The sequence below is a fragment of the Coregonus lavaretus genome, assembly GCF_964263955.1.
Source record: "Coregonus lavaretus genome assembly, chromosome: 21".
Lineage (NCBI taxonomy): Eukaryota > Metazoa > Chordata > Actinopteri > Salmoniformes > Salmonidae > Coregonus > Coregonus lavaretus.
The window spans coordinates 10,204,867-10,220,388 of record NC_140008.1 but is presented as its reverse complement, the minus strand read 5'-3'; the positions used below and the strand labels follow the sequence as shown (position 1 = coordinate 10,220,388).

The 15,522-nt window shown below is 45.8% G+C and overlaps 1 protein-coding gene across 1 annotated transcript in view; it reads left to right on the top strand.

Annotated features, from left to right (window-relative positions):
• The window catches only part of LOC311149231 (cadherin EGF LAG seven-pass G-type receptor 1-like), a gene marked incomplete at its 5' end in the record, with an annotated part of 78,976 nt that overhangs the window by 49,934 nt on the left and 13,520 nt on the right, over positions 1 to 15,522 (top strand). The window contains 20 exons of the mRNA XM_084186315.1: positions 3,646 to 3,812; positions 4,262 to 4,447; positions 4,581 to 4,694; positions 4,785 to 4,959; positions 5,568 to 5,709; positions 6,125 to 6,245; positions 6,352 to 6,535; positions 6,897 to 6,998; positions 7,210 to 7,304; positions 7,421 to 7,630; positions 10,139 to 10,322; positions 10,493 to 10,645; positions 11,220 to 11,439; positions 12,201 to 12,368; positions 12,484 to 12,610; positions 12,711 to 12,911; positions 14,639 to 14,813; positions 14,956 to 15,068; positions 15,167 to 15,246; positions 15,354 to 15,480. Coding sequence (XP_084042441.1) covers positions 3,646 to 3,812; positions 4,262 to 4,447; positions 4,581 to 4,694; positions 4,785 to 4,959; positions 5,568 to 5,709; positions 6,125 to 6,245; positions 6,352 to 6,535; positions 6,897 to 6,998; positions 7,210 to 7,304; positions 7,421 to 7,630; positions 10,139 to 10,322; positions 10,493 to 10,645; positions 11,220 to 11,439; positions 12,201 to 12,368; positions 12,484 to 12,610; positions 12,711 to 12,911; positions 14,639 to 14,813; positions 14,956 to 15,068; positions 15,167 to 15,246; positions 15,354 to 15,480 — 3,044 coding nt within the window. The remainder of the gene's footprint in view (positions 1 to 3,645; positions 3,813 to 4,261; positions 4,448 to 4,580; positions 4,695 to 4,784; positions 4,960 to 5,567; positions 5,710 to 6,124; positions 6,246 to 6,351; positions 6,536 to 6,896; positions 6,999 to 7,209; positions 7,305 to 7,420; positions 7,631 to 10,138; positions 10,323 to 10,492; positions 10,646 to 11,219; positions 11,440 to 12,200; positions 12,369 to 12,483; positions 12,611 to 12,710; positions 12,912 to 14,638; positions 14,814 to 14,955; positions 15,069 to 15,166; positions 15,247 to 15,353; positions 15,481 to 15,522) is intronic.

Sequence of the window (15,522 nt, the reverse complement as noted above, 5' to 3'; positions counted from 1 at the left end):
ACTTTTTCCCCCCACTGTATGCCCATTGATTCTTGAAGAATATAACTTATGAATGCCTCATGAGCTTAGTTCAACTGTCGTACCCCATCAGAACCCAAAATATAAGCTTGTTTTACTCCAAAGTTTGTAAACATAGAAAATGTAAACAAACACTATATAGCCTCAAACTCGGTTACAACAATCATTTGTATATCATTGATGGTCAATCCTGGCATCCATAGCTCTTTCTATGAATTTGTGAGTGATTACATTTCTCCAGCCCCATCCCTCAGCTTTTTACCAAACCAGGGGTGGGAGATCACTTAATTTTTTTCTATTGCTGATTGCCACTTTAACTACAGGCACTGTAGATCTGAGCGAAATAGCTGGAAGTAGCAGTAGAAGTATTGTAGTCCGTTAGTTTACTTCATTAGGGTAGGGATGGTAGGGTAGGGGGGATTATAAATTATGCAGACAATGATAGATAGAACCTACAATCTATCTGTAATATTATAACTGATCTACCCCCCCTAATTGGCTTTATGTTTTCAGAAAGTTTCACCCAATTCATAGAAGTACCTTGAAAGGGTGAAAGGGCACAGTGAGTGTAAACGCTGTTGCAACCAATGACCTGGCGGGATGTCTCCAAATGTCTCAGGCTGTGAAATACAGCTAATTACCGGGCAATATCTGGGCGTGTCCACGTGTGTGTGTTTCTCAATCTCATTCAAATATATGTTCTTACAAGAATGTGATACTGAAGATGAATGTATGTACATTATGTATAAGGAACAGTTGCATGATTGTGAATCACAATAACAGGGTCATTCCACCAATTCTGTGCCTTTTGAACTTGGTCAAACAAAACTTTGGATTTCATCAAATTTTTACATTCTGTCATAAAGAGCACATGTTCAACCATAAAAAACAAGTTTTCCCATCTCAAGAAAAAATGACTATAGTATGTGCCTATTAAGTGCCAAATAAAGTAAGGGGTTGACCTTGACAGGGTTGACGATTTATTGTTAAATCAGCCATAAATCCCCTTCAGACAGGGGGCATGGAAACTTGTTGTGTGCAAAAGGGAGAGGCAATTGAACGCAAGCTTCACAAAAACAAGGAAATTGTTAAAACATTTCTAGCCTGTCTATCTATGAGTGACAGGGTTGACGTGTATTGCTCAACCGGCTCAGTTTTCCTCCACAAAACACCAGAAAATGGCCAAGAAGAGTAGAAACAGCTCACCTGCTTTTACTCTATGATTTACAGTGGGGCAAAAAAGTATTTAGTCAGCCACCAATTGTGCAAGTTCTCCCACTTAAAAAGATGAGAGAGGCCTGTAATTTTCATCATAGGTACACGTCAACTATGACAGACAAATTGAGAAAAAAAAATCCAGAAAATCACATTGTAGGATTTTTAATGAATTGATTTGCAAATTATGGTGGAAAATAAGTATTTGGTCACCTACAAACAAGCAAGATTTCTGGCTCTCACAGACCTGTAACTTCTTCTTTAAGAGGCTCCTCTGTCCTCCACTCGTTACCTGTATTAATGGCACCTGTTTGAACTTGTTATCAGTATAAAAGACACCTGTCCACAACCTCAAACAGTCACACTCCAAACTTCACAATGGCCAAGACCAAAGAGCTGTCAAAGGACACCAAAAACAAAATTGTAGACCTGCACCAGGCTGGGAAGACTGAATCTGCAACAGGTAAGCAGCTTGGTTTGAAGAAATCAACTGTGGGAGCAATTATTAGGAAATGGAAGACATACAAGACCACTGATAATCTCCCTCGATCTGGGGCTCCATGCAAGATCTCACCCCGTGGGGTCAAAATGATCACAAGAACGGTGAGCAAAAATCCCAGAACCACACGGGGGGACCTAGTGAATGACCTGCTGAGAGCTGGGACCAAAGTAACAAAGCCAACCATCAGTAACACACTACGCCGCCAGGGACTCAAATCCTGCAGTGCGAGACGTGTCCCCCTGCTTAAGCCAGTACATGTCCAGGCCCGTCTGAAGTGCATTTGGATGATCCAGAAGAGGATTGGGAGAATGTCATATGGTCAGATGAAACCAAAATATAACTTTTTGGTAAAAACTCAACTCGTCATGTTTGGAGGACAAAGAATGCTGAGTTGCATCCAAAGAACACCATACCTACTGTGAAGCATGGGGTTGGAAACATCATGCTTTGGGGCTGTTTTTCTGCAAAGGGACCAGGACGACTGATCCGTGTAAAGGAAAGAATGAATGGGGCCATGTATCGTGAGATTTTGAGTGAAACCCTCCTTCCATCAGCAAGGGCATTGAAGATGAAACGTGGCTGGGTCTTTCAGCATGACAATGATCCCAAACACACCGCCCGGGCAACGAAGGAGTGGCTTCGTAAGAAGCATTTCAAGGTCCTGGAGTGGCCTAGCCAGTCTCCAGATCTCAACCCCATTGAAAATCTTTGGAGGGAGTTGAAAGTCTGTGTTGCCCAGCGACAGCCCCAAAACATCACTGCTCTAGAGGAGATCTGCATGGAGGAATTGGCCAAAATACCAGCAACAGTGTGTGAAAACCTTGTGAAGACTTACAGAAAACGTTTGACCTGTGTCATTGCCAACAAAGGGTATATAACAAAGTATTGAGAAACTTTTGTTATTGACCAAATACTTATTTTCCACCATCATATGCCAATAAATTCATTAAAAATCCTACAATGTGATTTTCTGGATTTTTTTTTCTAATTTTGTCTGTCATAGTTGACGTGTACCTATGATGAAAATTACAGGCCTCTCTCATCTTTTTAAGTGGGAGAACTTGCACAATTGGTGGCTGACTAAATACTTTTTTTCCCCACTGTAACTATTATATGTTTAATGTTTATTTTGATTTTTGTATTTATTTTTTGGAATAGTTTCACCATATTGAAACGAGTTCCATTCACGTAAAAGGATTGACCTTAAATGAGGGACAGATGTAATCACTAATCACATAAAATAAACTATAATCTTCAGTAATGACTTTGTCAAAGCAGCAAAATAACTAGGGCTTTACAAAGATGGTGAAATTTAGAGAAATTTAGGGATTAAGTGGTTTAATAAAATCTTCCTAGAAGTGACACAGGATTGACGGAGGGACATGTCAAATGCTGAATATTGGCACTTTAGCAAGCCTTTATTCATATAAAAACACAGATTTATTGAATTGTCCATGTGGTCTATATTAAAGGGCACTTCATTTAATATAACAGTCTTTTAAAATGCAACATTGGTGCACAATTTCTATCAAAGGCACTCATTTCGTGGATCGACCCATTAATCACCATTTCATGTGGATGTTTAAGCTGTGATTGTCCAGGAAGCAATGAACAAGTACAGACTCTATCCACAACTTTTACTGCTGAGCTCATCCTCTGCAAGACCATACACACAGAAGAGCTACCTGTATGGCAATGATGTAATGATAGCCCCTGGATATGTTGCCATGGCTTTGTAGTCAGGATTTAGTCAGGCTATTTGGAACAAGGCCTAGAACGGACCTAGTCAATCGAGCCTCTCGTGTGGAATTACCAAAGTCATTTTGTGATTAAGTAACATTTGACTTGTATTCATTTGACTCTAGTTGGTTCTCCAACTAAAGTGACCCTATCTGTTTCCCTTCCTCCAGTCATGCCCTCCCCGCAGCACTTCGACGGCCATGCCCTGGTGTGGTGGCGCGAGCCGGAGGTCACCATCAGTGTGCCCTGGTACATGGGCTTGATGTTCAGAACCAGGCAGAGCTCTGGCACCCTGCTGCAGGCCAACGCTGGGGACTTCTCCAAGATACACCTCCTGGTGAGTAGAGCGGGGCAGCCCACAGCCTACACAACACACAGGGCCTTCCTCCATGTTATTAAGGCCGGGTAAAGGCTAAGCTAATGCTATGATAAGGTTAACGTAATGCTATGATAAGGCTAAGCTAATGCTATGATAAGGTTAATGTAATGCTATAATAAGGCTAAGCTAATGCTACGATAAGGTTAAGCTAATGCTATGATAAGGCTAAGCTAATGCTACGATAAGGTTAAGCTAATGCTATGATAAGGCTACGCTAATGCTATGATAAGGTTAAGCTAATGCTATGATAAGGTTAAGCTAATATGCTGGCGTTAAATGACTCAACCTCATGTTCTCTCTTTCTTGTCCCCCCCCCCCCTTCTCTCATGTCACCCTCCTCTCTCTCCCTCTTTCTCTGCCTTCCATCTGCTTTCTCTCTCACCATCTCCCTCTCTCCCTGACTCCAGATCAGCGGCAGACATGTGCGTTTCCAGGTGTTCCTGGGGGTGAAGCGGGTTGCCCTGCTGGACTTCTCTCAGGTCAGGGTGAACGACGGGGAGTGGCACCACGTCCTGGTGGAGCTGAAGAGTATCAAAGACGGGAAGGACATCAAATACATGGCCCTGGTATCACTGGACTACGGCATGTTCCAGGTACTCACTGACTCACTGACTGGCAGCACTGTATTTGTGTGTTCTGTACTAGTGTTTGTGAATGTAATGTATGATATGTATGCACAATACACATGGTCTCTGCAAGTGTTCTATGGGTGGGTGCATTCCACAGAGGTCAGTGGAGATAGGCAATGAGCTGCCAGGACTGAGGCTGAGGAGTCTGTTTGTGGGGGGGCTGAGGAAGGAGGATGGGACAGTCCAGAGCGGACTCAAGGGCTGCATGCAGGTGAGCCTCACACACACCATTTATCTGTACCGTACTCATTAGTCAACGCCAACACAACACTGATGGTCCTCTACTCTCCTGTGTTGCCAGGGCGTGCGGATGGGCGAGACGTCCACCAACCTGGCCAACGTCAACATGCTTCAGGGTCAGAAGGTCCGAGTGGAGGATGGTTGTGAGGTGGCTAACCCCTGCACCGCTAACGTCTGCCCTGAGCACAGCCGCTGCACCGACAACTGGAGCTCACATACCTGTATGTGCCACCCCGGTAAGCCCCCCGAACAGGATCCACTACCATAAAAAAATACCTTTAGTAGGTTGTCCATCCACTCCGCCCAGAGTGGGTCAAAAAACACACTTTGGTGTTGACATTTCACTTCCTTATGTTAGAAAATACATTTTATCAAGACAAATATGATTCATCATGTTCTGAATCGTTCAGTGGGGTCTTTCTCCATCATTTCATTAACATTATATCCAAGTAGTCGGATTTCGTAACCTAATACGTCTAATAATAAGCACCGAGCTCTGTTGACATAGCGGTACAGGTTTCTCATAATAACATTTAGAGGATTAATATGAACAGTGTATACTCAAATATGAAAATACTACATGTCATGTCTCAAAATCGATATCCATCTTACCTCTATATTGTTTTATGTCCTGCGGGATCCAAGAAGCAAGATGACGAGTTCAACTGTTTTTTTCTCTAGCCTCCATTGATTTAGTCACCCTAATTCTGGCCATCCTACAATGGTAAAAACTCCAATAACTTTTGAACGGATTATGATAGAGACTTGGGGTTTGGACCATTGGTTTTCTTAGAGGATTATTCACTCATTGGTCAAACTGTGTGTTTATATAATTTATTCCCAGGGTACTTTGGGAGGGACTGTGTGGACGCGTGTCTCCTGAATCCCTGTCAGCGTGTGTCCACCTGTGTCCGCCAGCCCAGTTCCCCCCATGGCTACAGCTGCCAGTGTGACCACAACTCCTACGGACAGTACTGCCAGAACAAGTGAGTACCGACACTGATCTAAGGACAGTTTCTTTTTGGGGGGTTTTGGGCTTTTTAGTGTCCGTTTTTTAACTCACCTGGAGATCATTAAACCCCCACCTGCTATGAGTCAGCGCCAGTTCTGATATTTCTGGAAACAATTCACTTTGTTTCAGAGCTTACCCCAGTAACCCCACTTAACCCCTACCGTACCACTCAGCACATTCCATCAACCTGTGTAGTAATTTGGTTTTGTAAACTGTTGCCCCTTGGCTTTGGTATTCGTTGGTGTTAAATAGATCTATAGTAGTTTTGGCATTGGCTTAGCATATTTCAACTCCCTTATGATTTGCTCATGGTTTTCATTGGTGTATCCTTGCTTGCTATGATAAACGGGGTTCTAAGTGGAATAACACTTGGTTCTGTTGTTCTCCAGAGCCAACCTACCCTGTGCTCGTGGCTGGTGGGGGAACCCTGTCTGTGGCCCATGTAACTGTGATGTCAGCAAAGGGTTCTACCGAGACTGCAACAAGACCACTGGGGACTGCCGCTGTAAGGTACGGAAAAGTATTAACCACACGTAGTCTCTTCTGGGCATGTGTTCTAGCTGTCCCCATTCCTTCCTGTGTTGCATGCTCAGCTCATGCTCTCTCCTGCCTTCAGGATAACTACTACCGGCCAGAGGGAGGGGACACTTGCTACTCCTGTGAGTGTTTCCAGCTTGGCGCCATGTCACGCTCCTGCCACCCTCACACGGGCCAGTGTCAGTGCAGGACCGGCGTGATCGGGCGCCAGTGTAACCGCTGTGACAACCCCTTTGCCGAGGTCACCTCCAGCGGGTGCATGGGTAAGCATCTTACTAACTCTTACTAAAGCATCTTACTAACTCATTCGCTTCCTGACCCTAACCCTAACTCATTCGCTCCCTGACCTAAACCCTAACTCATTCGCTCCCTGACCTTGACCCTGACCCTAATCCTAACTAATTCGCTCCCTGACCCTGACCCTGACCCTGACCCTAACTCTTACTAACTAATTCGCTCCCTGACCCTGACCCTGACCCTAACTCATTCGCTCCCTGACCCTGACCCTGACCCTGACCCTAACCCTTACTAACTAATTCGCTCCCTGACCTTGACCCTGACCCTAACTCCTTCGCTCCCTGATCAAAGACTGCTTGTTCTTGGTTGTTCTAATCTCTTCACTAGTTGTATATGAGGGCTGTCCCAAGGCCTTTGATGCAGGGATCTGGTGGCCAAAGACCCAGTTTGGACAACCCGCTGCCATGAAGTGTCCCAAACGATCCACAGGTAAGCACAGCAACCCTTTTCAGAATGTGAAAATGTATTGGAAATGCATACATTTTATTGAAATTTTACCAGACTATACTGTTCATACTGTTGTTATCCTGTTGATTTCATCAACATGTCAGCTAAAAGGCAATAGAGGTCAACAGAGAATCGTCACAATCAGTCCTCCTCTTCCTTACCCTTCTCTCCCCGTCTTTCTCCTCCCCACTAGGCACGGCCATCCGCCACTGCAGCGATGAGAACGGCTGGCTGCCTCCCGATCTCTTCAACTGCACCTCTCTCACCTTCTCTCAGCTGAAAAAAGAGGTATGTCTTGATTTAACCTTTATTCAAATGCAGGAAGTCCCATTGAGATTAAAACCCTCCTTTATCATTGAGACACCTGTCTGACCTCTGACCTCTCCCTGACCTCTGGCCTTCAGGACGAGGAGCTGCAACTCAACAGCTCCAGGATGGACGGTGAGAGGTCAAAGGGCATGGCCAGCATGCTGCGTAGCGCCACCAACCGCACGGCGGACCTCCAGGGCAACGACGTGAAGACGGCCTACAGCCTCCTGACCCGCCTGCTGCAGTACGAGAGCCAACAGCTGGGCTTCGACATGGCCACCACGAGAGACATTCACTTCCATGAGGTGGGCCACTAGAAACATGCTTCAACTAGTGTTTACATTTACATTTACCTCATTTAGCAGACACTCTTATCCAGAGCCACTTACAAATTGGTGCATTCAACTTATGATAGCCAGTGGGACAACCACTTTATTTTATTTTTTTATGGGGGGTGGGGGAAGAAGGATTACTTTATACTATTCCAGGTATTCCTTAAAGAGGTAGGGATTCAAGTGTCTCCGGAAGGTGGTCAGTGACTCCGCTGTCCTGGCGTCGGGGGGAGCTTGTTCCACCATTGGGGTGCCAGAGCAGCGAATAGCTTTGACTGGGCTGAGCGGGAACTGTGCTTCCGTAGAGGTAGGGGAGCTAGCAGGCCAGAGGTGGATGAACGTAGTGCCCTCGTTTGGGTGTCGGGTCTGATCAGAGCCTGAAGGTAAGGAGGTGCCGTTCCCCTCACAGCTCCGTAGGCAAGCACCATGGTCTTGTAGTAGATGCGAGCCTCAACTGGAAGCCAGTGGAGTGTGCGGAGGAGCGGGGTGACATGAGAGAACTTGGGAAGGTTGAACACCAGACGGGCTGCAGCGTTCTGGATAAATTGTAGGGGTTTAATGGCACAGGCAGGGAGCCCAGCCAACAGCGAGTTGCAGTAATCCAGATGGGAGATGACAAGTGCCTGGATTAGGACCTGTGCCGCTTTCTGTGTAAGGTAGGGTCGTACTCTGCGAATGTTGTAGAGCATGAACCTGCAGGATCGGGTCACCGCTTTGATGTTAGCGGAGAACGACAGGGTGTTGTCCAGGGTCACGCCAAGGTTCTTTGCACTCTGGGAGGAGGACACAATGGAGTTGTCAACTGTGATGGCGAGATCATGGAGCGGGAAGTCCTTCCCCGGGAGGAAGAGCAGCTCCGTTTTGCCGAGGTTCAGCTTGAGGTGGTGATCCGACATCCATACTGATATGTCTGCCAGACATGCAGAGATGCGATTCGCCACCTGGTTATCAGAAGGGGGAAAGGAAAACATTAATTGTGTGTCGTCTGCGTAGTAATGATAGGAGAGACCATGTGAGGATATGACAGGACAGAGCCAAGTTACTTGGTGTATAGAGAGAATAGGAGAGGGCCTAGAACTGAGCACTGGGGGACACCAGTGGTGAGAGCACGTGGTGCGGAGACAGATTCTCGCCACGCCACCTGGTAGGAGCGACCTGTCAGGTAGGACGCAATTCAAGAGTGAGCAGCGCCTGAGATGCCCAACTCGGAGAGGGTGGAGAGGAGGATCTGATGGTTAACAGTATCAAAGGCAGCGGATAGGTCTAGAAGGATAAGAGCAGCGGAGAGAGAGTTAGCTTTAGCAGTGCCATGTAGTGCTCTTCCTCAGCTCTCAAATAATGTGTTGAGGTTGAAATGATAAGATCGTTATGGAGTTAGCAGGTTCATTGGCCTTAGCAACACTACTAATTACAATGATGTCAGGAACTCATACACTCTTAGAACCTAAAAGGGTTCTTCGGTTGTCCCCATAGGAGAACCCTTTTGAAGAACCCTTTTTGGTTACAGGTAGAACCCTTTTTGGTTTCAGGTAGAACTCTTTTGGGTTCCATATAGAACCCTCTATGGAAAGGGTTCTATGTGGAACTCAAAAAGGTTCTACCTGGAACCAAAAGGGTTCTACCTGGAACCAAAAAGAGTTATTCACAAGGGTTCTCCTATGGGGACAGCTGAAGAACCCTTTCAGGTTCAGGACCTTTTTTTCTAAAAGTGTAGAAATATACCCTCAAATATTCTCAAGTTCTCTATCATATGTTTACCCTAAATGTTCTCTCACAGTTTTCGGAGACTCGCTCAAAGTTGAATGAATGACCCACATTGTTAAGCTCAACTGCTTAAGGATCCTACTAACTTTAAGTTGCTAATAGTTTCCACAAATCCTGCTTATAGCTGGTACTGGTTTGCTAAGAGCCTGTTGTCCCAGTTGGAGATTTCTCCCCCTATAGAGAATGTGATCCAGAGCCTATTATGTGTAAGTAATACAGCGGAATGATTAGCATGTTCTCTATGAGCTTTATTAACATGCTCTATGAGCTTTATGACCAGACTGGGCGCTGATGGCTAACAGTGTGCATTCTTGGCACCAGCCCCAGCTCTTTGGGATGTGTTAGATGCCAGAAGGTGCAGCTGGAAGGGTTTAGGGTGTCAAGTACCAATCAGAATGGGTGATTGAGCCAATGAAAGTAGCAGTTCCCCCAGGGGTGGTTGGGCGTGGGGCCAGATTGCACAGGTGCTGTTATGAGATGATGTCTGTACAGTGACCCCCCCCCCCTTCCTTTATAGGGCAGCTCTCCTTTCCTTCTCTTGTTTTCTTTGTTTCTCTCTGTTCTGTTGACATTGTTTTCACATGCTTCATTTGGGATATATGATACCAATTATGCATTCTGTTTGTCTCGGGTGTATACTGGCCACACAGGTCAATGCAGAGTACTACATAGTAAAGATGTGATGTAGGTGTATGACATGCCCTGTTAATATTCTAGAACATGGTCCGAGTGGGCAGTGCCATCCTGGACCCTGCTAACAGAGGACACTGGGAGCAGATCCAGCGTTCCGAAGGTGGTACAGCCCTACTACTGCACAGCTTTGAGGATTACGCACAAGCCCTGGCCCAAAACATGAGGAAGACCTACCTGAAACCCTTTACTGTTGTCACGGAAAACATGAGTGAGTCCATCTGCAGTGCAATGACACAATTATTTTGTTGCAGTAACATAATTTGCATGACTAATTAACGCACAGTAAGGTTGCATTGTGCATTTAAAACAACCTACCACCAATACCTCTCGTGTGAGACAAGCATAATTATCACACATTCTCTCTCTCTGTGCTCACAGTTGTTTCTGTGGATTACTTGGACCCGTCCAGGCCAGAACGAACAAACATCCCGCATTTCCAAGAGATCCAGGAGGCCTATTCCAAAGAGATGGAATCTTCTGTCCGCTTCCCAGAATTCCCAACACAGCACGAGCAGCCAGAGGAGGTTAAAGGTGGGATTAAAGTAGTAGAACAGCATAGACATTTTGTGGTTCATTACGTCGCTTTCACAACGTAAATAGTCAGTTAATTAAAGAGGCAATCTGCGATTGCGACATCCATTTTTGGACTTTTAAATTAATTATATATACTCATTCATTCTTGAAGATTCTAACTTAACCTTCCCGTTGTCCTAGGGTCAAAATGACCCGCCACTGTGTTGAACCAACTTTATTAAATTTTTATATTTTTGGGATCATTTGTGAAAAGGAGGCAGTGAGACTTTAAAGAAAGTATCACTGTCTCCTTCTCACAAATGATCCAAAAAATATAAAAATTAAATAAAGTTGGTTCAACACAGTGGCGGGTCATTTTGACCCTAGGACAACGGGAGGGTTAAAGACTCTCCATTCTCATCTTTCAACTGTTCACTAAAACGTTGTTATTGTTTCAACTACAGATTGCCCCTTTAAGTCTGAGCTGTACTGTATAAACAGTTTGTCAAGTTTTTCAACCAGTCTGGTAGAGTTTTTTATGTGAGATTCATTCATTCATTAATTGTCATAGTATCGGTTTCAATCGTTACAGCAGTCTCGATAGCAACAGCCACAGATGCAACAGCCACAAACGCGCCCCCTGTCCAGGCTGAATCCACTGAATCCAGCACCGTTGGTCACCAGGCGTCTGCCAAGAAAAAGCGTCGTCACGCTGAGGTCCCAGGCCCTCTCCCTGTTGCCGTGGTGATCATCTATAGGACCCTGGGACAGCTACTGCCTGAGAACTACGACATTGATCGCAGGAACCTGAGGTATTGTTTACCACTGGGAAAGCTGGGTTTGGTTTTTGCCTAGTTTTCCTTGTGATAGATGTGTTTATGCTACCTCACTATAGGCCAGGGATGTGGCTATAGGCCAGGCCAGTGCAACTTTGAAAGGGTGGGGGCCACAAAAAATCTGAACACATCATGAAGGGCCACAGTGTACCCACATCCATACCCCAAAAAATTTCACCTTCCGAATAAAACATTTTAGCGGCCCCCCTCTTGAGAGCGGAGAGAAAAAACATATTGTTTAATTTTCTGCAATTCTTAAAATGTTGCCATGGGGTGGAGAGAAGATTTAGCAACCTTTTAAAACAAATTTCATGCATTTCTACAAATTTTGCTATGGGGCAGAGAGGAACTTTGCAGTTTTTAATATGATATCCGAGTGAGAGTGACTAACAAAGTCAATGGGGCCCTCCGGTCGGTAATTGGACCATGATTACTACAAATGTAGATAGCTGGCTAGACTAATGTATCAATCAAAAAAACAATCACCTGACATGGGCTAATTGAGTGACTGTCATTGACTAACATAGCAAGAGAAAAACTGCTGATACACAACCACATTTGTTTTTTTTGTGGGGGGGGGGGGGGGGGGATTTATCCGCGGGCCTAGAAAAGGGGGGCCACCATCTGCCCTGCTATAGGCCCTTGTGGAAAGTCACTCTCGATATGAACATCTCTTGGATGACTAAAGTCAATGTAAACATAAATGTGTGTGTGTATGTGTGTGTGTGTGTGTTTAGACTCCCCAAAAGGCCCATCATCAACACACCTATTGTGAGCACGGTGGTCTACAGTGAGGGGGTGCCCTTGACCCCTCTTCTGGCACAGCCTATCACACTGGAATACACACTGCTGGAGACAGAGGAGAGGACCAAACCTGTCTGTGTCTACTGGAATCACTCCATCCTGTAAGGATGAGCATACCTATCAATTCTCTTACTCAGATCGTAGATTTAGATGGAGTTTAGCTCGGTTATATTCAAGAACACAAATCATTTACAACAATATCTATTTTGGGTCCAGGGTTCAAGGAACGGGAGGCTGGTCTGCCAGGGGATGTGAGCTGGTGTTCAGAAACAGCACCCACATCAGCTGTCAGTGCAGTCACATGTCCAGCTCTGCTGTGCTCATGGACATCTCCAAGAGAGAGGTACCACCCCGATCCCCCTACCAAACACTCAGTCATGGTGACTCAGCTTGTGTTAACTTCTATTATTTGATCTTACCCCTGGCCGTGTGTACCTCCTCAGCATGGAGAGGTCCTGCCCCTGAAGATCATCACCTACACCACGGTTTCGGCCTCGCTGGTGGCCCTCCTCATCACCTTCCTCCTGCTGGCCATCCTCCGGAAGCTCCGCTCTAACCTCCACAGCATCCACAAGAACCTGGTGGTGTCAATCTTCCTCTCCCAGCTTGTCTTCCTCTTTGGAATCAACCAGACTGAGAATGCGGTGAGGCCCTAGCACACAACCCTGAGGCACATCCGAAAAACACTTTATTTTGTCTTATTGCGTTATTATAGACTGTCTACTTGTCGATATACACTACATGACCAAAAGTATGCTCGTCAAACATCTCATTCCAAAATCATGGGCATTAATATGGAGTTGGTCCCCCCTTTGCTGCTATAACAGCCTCCACTCTTTTGGGAAGGCTTTCCACTAGATGTTGGAACATTGCTGCGGCCACAAGAGCATTAGTGCGGTTGGGCACTGATGTTGGGCGATTAGGCCTGGCTCGCAGTCAGCGTTCCAATTCATCCCAAAGGTGTTCGATGGGGTTGAGGTCAGGGCTCTGTGCAGGCCAGTCAAGTTCTTCCACACCGATCTCGACAAACCATTTCTGTATGGACCTCGCTTTGTGCATGGGTGCATTGTCATGCTGAAACAGGAAAGGGCCTTCCCCAAACTGTTGCCACAAAGTTGTAAGCACAGAATTGTCTACAATGTCATTGTATGCTGTAGCATTAAGATTTCCCTTCACTGGAACTAAGAGGCCTAGCCCGAACCATGAAAAACAGCTCCAGACCATTATTCCTCCTCCACCAAACTTTACAGTTGGTAATATGCATTCGGGCAGGTAGCGTTCTCCTGGCATCTGACAAACCCAGATTCGTCCGTCGGACTGCCAGATGGTGAAGTGTGATTAGTCACTCCAGAGAACGTGTTTCCACTGCTCCAGAGTCCAATGGCAGCTAGCTTTACACCACTCCAGCCGACGATTGGCATTGTGCATGGTGATCTTAGGCTTGTGTGCGGCTGCTCGGCCATGGCAACCCATTTCATGAAGCTCCCGACAAACAGTTGTGCTGGTGTTGCTTCCAGAAGCAGTTTGAAACTCGGTAGTGAGTGTTGCAACCGAGTACAGATGTTTTTTTAAGCGTTACATGCTTCAGCACTCGGCGGTCCCATTCTGTGAGCTTGTGTGGCCTACCACTTCGCGGCTGAGCCGTTGTTGCTCCTAAACGTTTCCACTTCACAATAACAGCACTTACAGTTGACCGGGGCAGCTCTAGCAGGGCCGAAATTTGACGAACTGACTTGTTAGAAAGGTGGCATCCTATGACGGTGCCATGTTGAAAGTCACTGAGCTCTTCAGTAAGGCCATTCTACTGCCAATACACCTGTCAGCAACGGATGTGGCTGAAATAGCCAAGTCCACTATTTTGAAGGGGTGTACACATACTTTTGTATATATAGTGTACCTGCAGGCTACTCTCATTAACCAAAATAGCCAATTAAATTGATTTGAAAACCGAAAAACAGTAGCTATTCTGTTAAGGAAAACATAAGTGTATGTAAATAATTAGCCTACATGTCAAAGTGTGTAGGTGATAGCTTATGCGAATTGGCTACATCCTGCCATGTCTAGACCAATGCTGACATGAGGAAGGCTAGTCCTCTCACCCCCCTTGAGGCTACTCCCCCTCCCCCTTAGGGCTAGTCCCCTCACCCCTCTTGAGGTTACTCAAGAGTACCTTTTACATTTTAGTCATTTAGCAGATGCTAAATGTCTGTTTGGCAATGTGTGGATTTGGCCTCAGCCATCGCATTGTGTTCTGTTGTTATAGATTAGCAGTTACTGAACCAGACTTATTTCACAGACAGCTTAAATAACAATTAGCACAGTTGGATTTCTTAACGGTGTGTTTAATCATCTTTGCCTCTCTGTCCCTCAGTTCATGTGTACAGTGGTAGCCGTCCTGCTGCACTACTTCTACATGTGTACGTTTGCCTGGATGTTCGTGGAGGGCCTTCACATCTACCGCATGCTGACTGAAGTCAGGAACATCAACCATGGCCGCATGAGGTTTTACTACGCCATTGGCTGGGGCATTCCTGCCATTATCACCGGTGAGTGAGACACTCACACACACACACACACACACACACACAGCCAGATATGCATGTAAAGACAGAGAGGAACACAGATGCATTGAAACGACATAATCTGGAAGCACATGCTCACTGTGTGTGTGTTTTTCCTCTCTTGTAGGCCTGGCAGTAGGGTTGGACCCTGAGGGCTATGGGAACCCAGACTTCTGTTGGCTCTCTGTCCACGACACACTCATCTGGAGTATCGCTGGGCCCATCGCTATAGTAGTACTGGTGAGTGTGTGTGTAGATGCTGTTTATTTGTTGTACTATACTGGATACTGGATTGGTTCTGGCCAGTGGATTATGTTATTCATCTCCATCTCATCTAGGTCAACATTGCTTTATTCTTCCTGGCCGCCAAGGCCTCGTGCGGAAAGAGACAGTGGACATTAGAGAAGTCTGAAGCAATGTGAGTACTTAGAGACAGGATAACCATACAGGGTTAGAAAATAGTTGGCACGTAGCATACCATGTTGTCTGGATTCCATTCAAACATAACAAATATTTCCTCTCCAGCTGTTCCCTACATGTAGCCTTCCTCCTCCTGTTGCTCCTCAGTGCTACCTGGGTCCTGGGCCTCATGGCAGTCAACAGTGACATCCTCTCCTTACACTACCTCTTTGCCATTTTCAGCTGCCTTCAGGTACTTGGCTTTTTGTGTTGTCAAAAACAGTGCTTCAAATAG